Raw genomic sequence first — 14148 nt, forward strand, 5'->3', positions numbered from 1 at the left:
TATTCTAACTATTCTCGCCAAGAAAACCACAAATTAAAACCACATAAAACTCAACAGATGCAAATATTATACATGTTTTGGCAGATTTATAGTGAGGAATGCTCTTAGCGGGTGTATAATACTCAACCATAACAACGGGTTTCTGCATCAAAATACGGCAATGTTTTAATTATGAAGATGCACAATGAAGATTGTGTCAGGCATCTAATCAGCCAGTTTGAAAGCTGAACACAACTTGACCCTCTCATCAGCCCACTGTTTCATTGAGACATGCATGACAAATAGTTTAATTTGCCATCTGTGCATTCAGACATGATTAAATTCCCACTGCTCTTCACCTTTGCTCAGCAGCAAAACAGTCTCCCAACATCCAATAATGATATACTCCCTTTATTTTACTCTGCTTTAACTAATTACACTTTGGTATGGAGCCAGAAAACCTCTCAGGCTACTTTCCAGCTGAGTTAGATATCACATGATCCATGAAATCCCGCGATGGATCAAAATAGACATTCTTGCATTCATAAAAAAACATTACGTTGGGATCAATTGTTACACAGAAAGAGAAGTCCTTCAACAACAAAAAAACAAGTATATACAAGTAATATATCAATGTTATTTCCTTCATTTATATAAATGTATATCATCTAGCAAATAATAAACCATAATTAAATTGGTTATCATGCTTTCCCTAATAATGTTAGTATAAAATTACATACATTACACATCTAACCCAATAATTACTTATAAATTCCTTGAGAGACCAGATAGTTTTTGATTAATATTGTGATATATTGTGAAAAATGCTTGACAAGTTTTGTTGTTTTATTTCGATCTTTACTACTTTTGAGTTAATGAATCACTGAAACACTCTCGCCTCAAGGTAGCTGCAGGTTCTGTGTATCCAGTATCTTCTTACACCAGTTAGCAACAAGGACATTTTTTCAAAACCCTCTAGAGAAAAAAGGTATCAACATGAGAATAAAAGGTTAGCTTACAAGCCAAGTTACTCAAAGCCCAAGGTGGGCTTTCAGGGATTCCCATGGTAACCAATACCAGATCTGAAGCATACCGGCTAATCTTAATCTGTTGAGGACGTACATGTGAGCATATTTGTACCCTGCTGTTTGAGCAATGTGAGGTCTTTGAGTACAAGTACTGGTATTAAACTGTAATTATTTTCAGAGAAAGAATATTTTAAAAGCTGTTTTTTGTTGTTGGGGGTCTTGGCGCCCATCAAACCTCTAAACAGGCTTGTGTTTGTTTAGCTAAGCTGTATCAAAAGATTGCTTTTCTCGCTCAATGACTTTTGATGATTCTTGAACCTCACTGAGGCTTTGGGAATGGAAATACCTCTGCCTCTGAGCTACTCAGCTCAACTACTTCTTATGTGTTGGATCATTGTTTCCTCATAGTTCAATACACATGGATCACTGAGTTATTCAGGGAATATAGGCCAAGTTATTCTGATATCCTCCCCATCGTGAGTGTAAGGGGACATTCCACCGGCTCAAGTGGGGCAACAGTAAAAAGGAGTTTCTCTCTCTTCTGTGGATACAGGTCACTGAAAGCAAAGGCCTTCAACACAGCGACCAGCTAAAGGCTCTTTGTCTGGCACTGGGTCTTAAAGCGATATTTCACTTTGGTGTAGATTTAATGCCTTGGCTAAACATGTCTCCTTTTTACTCAATGTACAATGTTTATCACAAAACTGTATATGGATATGGGAGGCTGTTTTGGCACAAATTGAAGCAAAAAAAGTGAAGTCAAATTACTCAGTGCAAAAAAAAGGAAGAGTTTGATTTTGAAGGCCATATCAGAACATAGTAGATTGTATCTAGTGCAGTTAAATGTAAAATCCAATGCACCATATAAAACATCCCTACAGCTTTAAACTTGGATTCATTGATTTTTTGGCCACTTAAGGGCAGCGAAACAAGCTGTCAACACAACATTGACATTATCACCTTATAAAGTTGATACAGCAAACTTTTTGTTGCATTTTTCTACATCCAGCAGTCAAGGAGCGACATAATCATTTATTTGGAGTCACGTTTCTGTTGACCTGATGAATCTAAGTCCAATATTCACTCTACTTTTATCTCCATTTTTGGTCTCTACTAACTCCTGAGGGAAATATATGTCTCTTTAGCTGCTAAATGATCCACTATGTTCACCGAACTAGTCGCTATCTTTGTCCGTAAGCTGTTTGGTGCTGGGCAGGTAGTGTGCAGTGGATTTATCAGAGCTTTTTCACCTGAAACAGCTGCCTGCTGCGACTGGAAACAAGGCTATGAGAGTGGTGAGAGTGAATAAAAACAGTAAGTTTTAATAAAACGCTGTGCTTTCCATAACAAGCTGTCCAGTGCATTCACAAATACTGGTTGGAAAAAAAAATCATTCATAACACCCCAGTGTGTACACACTGTATTCCAAGTGACTCCAACATAAAGCACACTCCACTCAGTGTTTGTACTTTTCCATATATGGGCAACCTGTGGCCGGCATGAGGTCATACCTTTGAGTTTGTACAGCTCTCCATTGACAGAGTTTACAATGAACATGTGCGGAGCCTCGTCGCTCGGGGTTACTGAGGCACCAATCAAAGGCAGGGACCCACGGGGCTTCTGGCTCTTCCCCTGCTCGTTGACAAAGTACTGCAGCTGTCCCAACTCTGGATCCAACACAAAGTACCTGCATGGAAAACAAAGACAGAGAGTTAATAAAGTAATGGGCCAGAGAGAAAGAAGGGGGAGAGGGTGCCCGGATAGCTCAGTTGGTAGAGCGGGCGCCCATATATAGAGGTTTACTCCTCGACGCAGCGTGCCCGGGTTCGACTCCGACCTGCGGCCCTTTGCTGCATGTCATTCCCTCTCTCTCCCCCCTTTCATTTCTTCAGCTGTCCTATCAATAAAAGCCTAAAAATGCCCAAAAAATAATCTTTAAAAAAAGAAAGAAGGGAGAGAGGGAAATAGAGGAAGAACCATCAACACCATCATCATTTTGTTTTATGCTTTCATTATCGCAGTTTGTTTACGGGTAAAACTTTTTTATATCCGTGTTGCGCAAACTTTTCAGGATGTGTGAGAAGGAGGAGGGCAATGAATGAAGATGAGATGATGCAAAGGAGAACTGCCGTAAAAACACACAACACCCAAATATCTCATCTCCCATGCAACAACGCCTGCAGAATATTATTTACCACAGCTATGTTCACACAAGACTCCTTAAAATAGCCCTCCTTGCACATTAAGGCCTGTTTTTTTTAACCAACATTAAGCCATCGGCTCAATTCCAAATTACTCAAGGTAGCAATTAGTGTGGTCATCTTGAGCAGAAGCCACAGCTCAAAGCGGGGAAATTAACCCCACCATTTTCCCCTTTGTGATTAATGAATCACATTCAATCAGTGCGTAATTGAATCTTTGACTCGCTCATTGCCGGCTGGAAGATTCAAAACAAGACAAGACACAATAAGAGAAGCAGAAGCTTTTCATTTCCTGTAGCCAGAAAGGATTGTGTATGACATTCAAGAAACTGACCTGTCTACTCCGCTTAATGCTGTATTTCTTGTTCTGCAGTTCAACACGGTCCAGAGTGGCACTGGGTGGCTTTGGCTGACCTTTCCATGTTTGTGTGCAGTGGGCTGAGGTAACAGCAATTGTCTTTACTTTGCTATCTTTTGTCCCATCTTCTGCTCCATGTATCGCCCTCTTTTCCCTGAGATTCCCCGTGTTCATAATCAATGTTCTCTTTCCATCCATGTTTACAGAAGCTGCAGAATTGATCTGGCCTTTACCAAGAAGCATCATTCTCAGCATGGACACGGCTTCTTTCTATTGCCAAATCAGGGTTGTATGTGATGATTGAAGATATCACCTGTCAACTCCAGTATCCCACAGGTGTTGCTTTTTAATGTGCGTTTCACAGATTTTAAAGAACAGCTACACTTCACTTCAATCTGCCCTCGTGCTGTAGTTTCACACAATAACACTTATTTTCATCTGTACTGTAATAACATATCAATGGTGTTTTAAGCCCCAAAGGTCGACTTCAAGGCAGCACCGCGACCGTCGACTTCAAGGCACCTAACCTTAACTCTAACCATTGCCTAATCCTAGTGGCTTCCAGGTGCTGCCGACGTTGGGGGCTTAAAACACCAAACACCAACATATCAACAGACTTGTTTTTAATTTATATGGCCAGACCTATATTTTCATTATCAATCAGGGACAGGGATAGAAGGCCCCCCCTGAAATATGATTGCTGCCCCCCCATCCATTGGGCTAGAGTGCTGTCATTCTGACAATTGTGATTCCCATTGGATCAGAGTACTGTCACTTGGCTGCCTGTTCTGCCAATTTTCCCAGCCCTTGTCACATGACCAAATATTGTTTCTATGATGACTATCCAAAATTCTGATACTATGGAACCAGCACTGGAATTGTTTTTCAAAAAGTGCCAAACTGAGCCTATACAAAATGTGTATTGAATTCAGATATTCAATTTGTTTAAAATGAAAACAAGTGAAACTAATAATGAATGTGATGTTTTATTTAGCAGAATTACATTATGTTCTATCCAATCCAATATTTCCTATATTTCTAAGCAGATTTTCAATGCAGTAATCTGATAAAATAGAGCCGCTAGCATCACTGTAGACCAGGGGTCAGCAACCTAAGGCACGTGTGTCACCATTGGCACCCGGTAGCTCAACCAATGGCACACTAGCAATAAGTGTGCCATTGGTTGTGCCATTGGTTGTGCCAGTGTGCGTTTTTGTTTTGGAAATGTTCCAATCTGCATGCCAATTGACCTCTTTCACAGCCATTGGCATGCAGGATCATAGCCTGCTATTTACGGTAGTTTGATTGAATTTTTCCCCATCCCGCGAAAATATTAGCTTGTCCTTGTTGCTTAGATGATGGGGGCTTAATGCTGATATGGCACACTGATTAACAAGAACATTTTAAAATGACATTCTATATTAAAAAGGTTGCCGATCACTGCTGTAGACCGTTAGTCTTGTCTTCGATTAAGCATTTAGTCCATAAAATGTCAGGGAACTGAAAAGTGCAAGTTACCAGAGCCCATGGTGACATTTTGAAATTCATTGTTTTGTCCAACCAACATAGCAAAACAAAAATATATTACATTTTCAATGATATTAGCAAACCTGGCTGGAACCAGCATTTTTGCTTGATAAAATACCAGATTATTTACTAATTGTTTCAGCACTAGAAATATCGTTTGTTATTTATAATTGAAAATCCCATCATGAATGGGCTCAGTCTTGAAATATGCAAATGATAAGAGGACAAAAGAACTCTGTTACTGCATCCTTCACATCAGGCATTTTCCCATGAACCCTCTAGAGTTCCCCGGAGAGGATGCAGTGAATACTGTTCTCTGAAAATTGATCCCTACTCGCAGTCTTGCCCCCTTCCATCAGGAGAGCTGGTGATTTATGTCGACTCCAGCCAACCAGGGAACAATCTGCATGGGTCAGTTTTTATCCAGTCGTCTCTTTTTCACACACACACACACACACACACACACACACACACACACACACACACACACACTATATATAAAGTCTTATCCCCTGTTCAGTCAGCAGAGCGGAGGCTTTTACCATTGACCCCTCCAGGCAGTCCTTCCTTTGCAGCTAAACCACAATGCAGACCTTTAACATGATGGATGGTGCTGGATAACAAACCCTGGGCTTTACATTCAGCCTCTCGTGTCATAGCAGTGCTGATAATGTCCGACCTGCAGTGAACATGACTAGCAAACTGGACCAAATGAAAGATAATGTTAAGACAACAGTAATGGAAGACGTTTAGCAGCACCACATATACTGTTTTTAACCTTTTAAGTGGTTTAATCAGGATTAAAATAGCTTTAGATGCATTTTCAGGCCAATCTGTATGCTTGAACTTTTTCATGTGTGGAAAATGTAACTGCAGTTGCTTTTCTGATCTTTTATCAAAAACTATCCCTCTAGCTCTGAAATGTAATCACTTACCCACTTAAGAATCAACATCTGTAACAACGAAGAGCTTTCTGATACTAATCCATTTTCATGTTGATATCTTTCAAATACCTCGCCAACGTAACCATAACAACACTGTTAAAAGAGCTTAGTCCCGCACATATATCAACATCATCAGAAACACTGCCATTTCCGAATGCAGGAAATAGCTTGTCAGCAGAATTTGCGTCTCCTCTCTGCTCTTTTGGCAGTTAATTCTTAAAAAATGCTCAGAGTCATCCTTGTTATTGGCAGGAAATGTGAGTTATACTTGTTAAAAGATGTGTAGGGTTGTAGTGTCAACAGGGTTATGTAAAGCCAATATTTTACTATCACATACTATCAAGGGAGAATCTTTAAGCTGTATAAATGATTTTTAACCACTAAGGGACTGTTCATTATTTATTTCAGGGGCCACCAGAGGAGTTTTGGGGCCTTTAGTCAAAATAGAATAGACCTAACCCTCCCTTCACCAGCAATAAATTTTGGATGACCCTCCAAAATGATATGGAAAAAAGGAATGACCCTCCCCATCAATTTATTGATGCCTTCTGTACTGTTTTGCGCTTGGCAAAGACATACAGATAGCCATTGTTTTTTTACAGCCTTAACATACATGACTAAACCCCTGCATTCTCATCTTACACATCACACTCCTCTGTTATGGTGTGGTGGCCATTTCAGTAGATTTACCCACTAACATTGTTGTAGAAACACAATAAGCATGGAAACTAAATGCACACAATCCTGCATTACTGCATTACTTCAAATAGTAAGTTACTCATCTAGTAAACTAGTATTCACATGAAATAAAACAATAAAACATTGAGACCATTCAGCAAAGCATACTGGGTAATTCAACACTGGTTGCTATGGACTCGTCACTAGGCTTCCTCAGTCATTGTATATTTTAGCATAGGTAAAGCTGCCAAAGCTGAACATTATCCAAAACTCCATTTCTCAGACAAGCGTCAATTTGGGAGCTTGCATGCTACCACTCCTTCCTTCTCAAATGCCTTGAGAAGGCTGTCGTTTATTTATTTATTTATTTATATATATATATATATATATATATATATATATATATTTATTTATTTATTTATTTTTATTTTTATTTTTATTTTTTGTCAGATGAGATCAGTCTACGAAAACTATTTTTCCTCTAAAAGAAGTTAAAAAAAAACAACAAATGGTACAAAAACAGTAATATTCTGTCTCTCCCTATATTTTCGATGTTTATTTATGCCAACTGCATGAATGAACATAATATAAAACAATATAAAAACAGGTAGCAGAATTCACAATCTAATAATTAACTTAATGATGAAATTGATGCGATAATGTATGAAATTCACTGAAATTCAAGAAGCCAGGGCGATCCCACGTCTCACAACAACCATTAAAGAGTAACTTAACACCCCCTTGAAAATGTTGTTTTTGCTGACCCTCCAGTGGCATTTCTCAGTGACTTTACAAAGATTTGATTCAACGTTAACCACAAAAATATCACTGATGCAGGTTCAAGTCTGTGCTTTGATTAAAGTATTGCAAAAACGTATGCTTGACGGAACCTCACTTTGACCCTTGCCTTTGGAAACGGTTGATCAATCAACGGTTGATCAATCAATTTTAACTTGAGGCCCAATTACTCTCTTACTCTGGAGCTCTCAACCATATCACATACAATACATGGTCTTCATCAACAGATTGAGCTGGCGCAGAGGACCCGTCAATGACTGATTTAAAAATTGAAAGTTTGAACATCTACTTTTCTTTTTTTTTACTTTAATTTGGCAGCTACCAACAAACCAGCCAACTACCGTCAAGACAAATTCAAGCCACGTAAAAAGAAATGTAAATAAGGGTAGCAAAAGAAAACCAGGCTAAGTTTTTCTTCCACTTCTCTGCCACAGAACACACACCAGAGCTCCATTACCCTGACTCACAGCTTTGATCAAAGCAGCACAGCGGGATTCTTTTTCCAGTGAGCACATCTGCAAAGAAATGATTCATCCCTCACAATGTACTCCCCACCCTACCAACCGCTTAGGAAGACATAAATTTAGAATCTACACGTGTAGCAATCCTCTCAGATCCAGCCTCGTATCGTACAAAGAGATATCTGAAAAGGAGACTGAGAGAGCTCTGAATGCTTTGTGTGATCTGCATGCAAATGTTGGAATACCTACATATGATCCACAAACACTTATCAGGTGAAGCAGGTGAAAACCAAATTATAACAACAGAGCAATATTTCCTGATTGCATCAAACACACACATGCTGTAGGTCCTGTATGCTACATTATGTTACAGTCCCAAAAGCTCCAACTCGTAAATAATAATAATAATTAATTACATGTATATAGCGCTTTATCATAGACACTCAAAGCGCTTCAGGGGGAGGACTACTCTCTAACACCACCAATGCACCCACCTGGGTGATGCATGGCAGCCTTACGACGCCAGACACTTGTCACACATCAGCTCGGCAGAAAGGGGAACATGTTTTTAGTTGTGGGGGAAACCGGAGCACCTGGAGAAAACCCACGCAGACATGTGGAGAACACGCAAACTCCACACAGAAAGGCCTGGAACGACCAGGGTTCGAACCTGATACCTTATTGCTGAGAGGCCACAGTGCTAACCATAGGGGCACCGTGCTGCTGAATCTTGTCTGACACATGACCATCTTTGTATCTATAATTAAAAAAATCCCAGGCTCGGCAGAGATATTGTCAAAATACTGTCTTGTCTTTATCAAAACTGTGAAATAAGTTGTTAAAAACTTCCTGATCCACCACTGTCCACTGTTTTTGTCAAGTCAAATTCTTTTAAACTTTCACTGGTCCTAAGTTTTGAAAGACGATTTACTCATGTTGCACAGAAAGGAACAGTGTTGAACTAAACTTCAAGTGACAAATAGCTCGGTGAGTACAATGTTACTATTACTGATAAAAACAAAATAGGACCCAAATTGAAATTAACCAAGATCATCCGGTCAGGTCTAGGGGTTAAGGAATGAATTATGTCAATGAAGTTCCTCACAAGTCTAGTATGTACCGTATATGGGTGTGTATAGAAATAAAAAAATGTCTACCTAGCACATTTTCTACAACACAAACACACACACAGCACCTACACAACATAACAGCACTTCACACTGACACATGGCCACCCACAGTAGCAGAATTAGCTCCACTCAGGTCTGCTGCCCACCACAACACCACCTGCCAAACACGCACGCACACACACACACACACATACAAACATCACGCACACACACGCACACACTGTGTTCCTCCGCCTGATGAATATTGAAAGGTGACTGATGGCTGTAATTACTCCAATACCACCAGTCCCCACCAGTGCACCGCCTCTCCTCCTACAGCTGTTTCTATATAAAAATGCTGTAGGCACTTAAAGATATTAACTAAACACAACCTGAGAAAAGATTCTTCTCTTCTTACTGTAATATGTTTTTTTTTAAAAAGCCTGATATTACAAGTCGTTTTGAAATCAGAACTAGCTGCAACATGATTCTAAATTCCAGTTCAAGTTATTTTATATACATTTCTGTGACTACTTCTAGTAAGAAACTTATTATATCTTCATTAAGGTATCCAATGTGGCATTCATGAGTTCAGGGACTAATGGAAAACTGAATTGTAGTGTATGCTTTCTCACAATCTATGAACAAATGTAAACAAAAGTTCTAAAAATTTAATTGAAGGGAGATTGAAAGCTGCTTTCACCACTAAACTGAGTAATATGTTGTTTAAGATGATTTATAATTAGGATTATTAATGTTTTCTGGTTTGTTTACATAAATTTCATTTGTAAACACAAGCCATCGCTTTCATTTTGTTAAGCTGAGAAACACAAAAATGCTTATTTTTTTATGTGAAACTTAAACAATTTTGTAACATATTTTTTGTTTAATATTTTGAAAAAGTATTTATACAGGTAAAATTATTGATTTGGCCTTTAATTTTCACGCAGATTATTGTTACACAAAAGGACCCAGCAATACTTTAAGTTACTGCAACGATGTGGATTTAGATTAGAATATGTTTAATAGTCTCAAAAGGCCATTTAAAGTCAAAATTGTGTTTCAGAAAAATGAGTGCTTATCTAAAATGCAGTTCCAATTTACAGTTTATTACTAGCTGTTAAAATATAGTTTTAGAGACAACATTACTGACAAGACCCAGTTAATATTTACTCATGACTGTCCTGCAACATTTCCCTCCTGAACATAATGTAATAAAAGAAAATAGCTTTTTCTGCTTTTCTGGACGTCTAAGTGACATTATGGCCTTATTCAACATAATATGTACAACATAAATATAACACGACTCCAGGATTTATCTTAATCCACATATAAAAGGGTTAACTAATTTTAATTTCAGGTACAGAATAAACACCATGCTTTCGTCACATCCTACCTACAGTACGTAGTGTGTTTGGAACAATCAGCATGATGAAAAATATGATTCATAAACTCTTTGGCTTCCTTCAAAAGGGCTACATTTTTAAGGATGTTTTAATCAGTGCTCACTCTCTGCGTCTTTACTTGAATCTCTCCTTGAAAGCTAGACCTTAACCTTCAGGCATTTTGAAATTGAAACAGGACAGGTGCCATCACCCCAAAGAACAAACCGATTCTTTACCACCATCCTTCCTGATAACAACTCAGCTTACATCCTGCTCATAACACCCTGCACATTATATACTGTGGTATCTGTTTGCATATATATATATATATATATATATATATATATATATATATATATATATATATATATATATATATATATATATATGTGTGTGTGTGTGTGTGTGTGTGTGTGTTCAAGTGAGCAGAGGTGACAGAGAACAAATCCCACATAAACATCAAACACAATTTAGATTTCTTTTGATCAATATTACCTCTTTGAAATGAACATGTGTGCGTGATGAATCTTACACCCAGGTATTATTCCTGTGGGTGTATTTCAAGATGCAGTTCCGTGAATCATCTGTTTAATGGGAGAGCAGGGAGCAGCTATTCTTTCTCTCCACATCCGCCTCCCTCTCTAACATGTACACTGGCATTCAGCCCAGATCATACACACTACAGTCCCAGCTTCTTCTCTGCAGCACCGCTACAGCGACAATGGGACACACCATTTTCGTGTGCACATTGGTGAAAAAGAATGTCATCCCTCTACAGCTGCAGAACAAAAATCCTGCATAATTAATGTTAACTGTGCAGAAGTTGAGCAGCTTATGGGAAATTAGCCAAAAAAAAGTCTTTCTATTCCCCCAAACCAAACTTAAAACCAGAACCAGGTGTTTCATATGTGGCTCACAACAACTGTAGGCTTTGGTAATATTTTCAAATTATAAACTCCCTTACAGCTTCTCATAAAAACTCTCTGTGTCTAAGTTCAGTGAATTGGACAGGGCAGGGAGTGAACCCATAAATGCTGCATGAAGTACAGTCGCACAATAATGCACCACTGTGATCTGATCTCCACAGTTGTTGCTGAGATATTCTGCACTTCATTATGGGAACGGCTGCAGTGCTTCAGGAGCAGTTCAAAGCAATAAAATGAAGCAATAAGGCAATATCACTAATACCATGTATCAGGAAAGAGTGCACCTATATTAAACACAGGAATGCATTTGTAGACATTTCAGGCTAAATGTCTGCCTATACAATCCAAGCACTCTTTAGGAACCTTAAATCTAGAGCTACAACAATAAGTTGAATAACAGAAAAGATTTTTGTGCAAAATTGCTAAACACTCTCTACTTCCAGCTCCTCATTTGTGAGGATTTGCTGCTTTTCTTTGTCTCATGTAATGCTTAATTGAAAACTTAAGGATTTGAACTGTTGGTTGGACAAAACAAGACATCCGAAGACTTGGGCATTTTTTTATATTTTCTGACATTTTATAGGTCAAACGATTAATCAGTTAATCGAAAAGATATTCTGCAGATTAATTGATGAAGTAGCAGCTCTACTTACACCAATCACTTTTTGTTGACACTGTCAGACAGCTGTTGATTCATCTCTGTGGTAGTTTTTTTTTGTGAGCTGCAATGACTAGTCGATTAAAAAAATTATCAGCAACTATTTTGACAATCATTTTAGTCATTTGTATAGCAAAAACTCCAAACATTTGATATTTCCAGCTTCTCTAAGCAGAAGATTTGATGCTTTTCTGTGTCATATGTTATAGTAAGCTGAAATCTTAGGGTGTTGGACTTTGAATAGAACAGATGTAGAATAACACAAGCAATTTGAATACATCACCTTGGGCAGCTTTGTTCACAAATGTCTTTACAGACAAAGGTTCATTAAGAAAATCGGCATATTAATCAACAATGAAAATAATCATTAGTTGCCTCTAATTTGTACATTATACATCAAACCAAATATCTGCCAATATATCAACCCAGAAATCAAATAATCAATGTGAACATTCCCTGCATTTACTAGACTTAGATTAAAGTCAATAAAATATCTTTGGGCTATTTATTTAGAAGATGCCATGTGTGTCTTGTGAAGGGAATTTCTTGCTGTTTGCTGACGTTTAAGACCAAACAATTAATCAAGAAAATAATCAACAGATGAATTTATAATGAAAATAAGCATTAGTTGCTGTACACTGGGGTGCATAATACTGTGACCTGTATGTAATGTGGTAGCATAGGATTAGAAAAGACAATGCAACACAACTATAGGGCTGCAACTAACAATTATTGCATTATCGATTAATCTGTTAATTATTTTCTAGATTTATTGCTTCAACATTTCCCACAGCCTAAGTTGGACGTCTCTAGATTGCTTGTTTTGTCTGACCAACAGTTTTCAACTAGTCAAAAACAGTTCATTTTGGCACTTTTTCTTAAGAAGTTAATTAAACCATTAACCAAACATAGTTACCATTTCAGCTCTAAACACCACCACCACCGTTGTCTTAGATCATTTGTAGTTACTCGTGTTTGTTAACCTTATATTAGTCAGTAAAGCAGTTTATTAGCAGGCCTACAAGGCATGTGTGCATGCATGGTTTGGATTAAACCCCCTCATCCCTCCTCCTCCTCCCTCTTAACAGTGACGTAGTGGTAAAAGTGCAACGTGGACGGGGCAAATAACAACACGAAGCCATCTGACACCTGAACTGAAAGTGAATCGTATCCAATGCCGCCCTCTCCTCTTTCCACCTAACTCCATCCATGTCCTTACCTGTTCTGCCAGCCTTGGATCAGGTTGGTGTATTTGCTCAGCACTCCTTCCAGCTGCCTCCTGCGCGGCTGCTGCAGATTCATGCTGTTCCCCAGTACAGCTCCCAGGCTGCCCCCTGCTCCAGCCGGGTTGCCCAGGGAGCCGGAGCCGGGGCTGTGCGACCCACTCCTCCCGGGCTTCCTCGTCGATGATGAGTTCCCGCGGTCCGACGAGGAAGAGTTGGTTTTGTTGGTCACGGGATGCGGACTGCAGAGCGTCTTGTCCATCCTGGCGACGGGACGGCTGAGAGGAGGAGGAAGAGAGGGGAGGAGGGGACGGGGATGGACCAGCAGCAGCAGGGAAGATTTCAGCAGAGCATAAGTGGTAAACGGGGCGATGTGTGTCTGCTGAGCTAAAGCAGAGGCAGTGGATATGAATCGACTGCGCTGCGCTGGCGGTGTAAGCGTCCCTCGGTGCGTGAGAAAGCTGACATATTCCCCGGTGGTGTTTGTGTCCAGCTCTCTCTTCTGCAGTGCGCGGATGTGTGTGGCACTGTTGGTCTGTTTTCCTGGTAGGAAGGAGAACAGAGCGCAGACACTCCCACTACTCTCTGGACCGGCCCCCGGATATTACAATGCAATCATGTTAAATACACATCATCATAACCCCAAAAAAGTAACTCCCCCCACAAAATACTGCAAATGACAGCAGGAAAAGCCTTAGATGAGTCATGTATGAGACTGATACATGATATTTTCAAGGGTGTAGAGTTGGTTTTGCAAACCCCCCAAAAAGCTGAACATATCTGAATTCTGTTTCCTGCATATATAAATTGCCATTAACCTACATTAATGCCAATTATAATCACCTTATGATAAGATACCTCACACTTGACGAT

General features: G+C 39.2%; 1 protein-coding gene across 1 annotated transcript in view; it reads right to left on the reverse strand.

Annotated features, from left to right (window-relative positions):
* The window catches only part of LOC116047285 (oxysterol-binding protein-related protein 10-like), a 79110-nt gene extending 65258 nt beyond the window's left edge, over nt 1-13852 (reverse strand). The window contains exons 1-2 of the mRNA XM_031295957.2: nt 13272-13852; nt 2519-2694 (exon numbers count right to left, since the gene is read on the reverse strand). Coding sequence (XP_031151817.1) covers nt 2519-2694; nt 13272-13537 — 442 coding nt within the window. The 5' untranslated portion in view covers nt 13538-13852. The remainder of the gene's footprint in view (nt 1-2518; nt 2695-13271) is intronic.
* Nucleotides 13853-14148: the final 296 nt, after the last annotated feature.

The sequence above is a fragment of the Sander lucioperca genome, chromosome 14, assembly GCF_008315115.2.
Source record: "Sander lucioperca isolate FBNREF2018 chromosome 14, SLUC_FBN_1.2, whole genome shotgun sequence".
In the NCBI taxonomy this organism is placed as follows: domain Eukaryota; kingdom Metazoa; phylum Chordata; class Actinopteri; order Perciformes; family Percidae; genus Sander; species Sander lucioperca.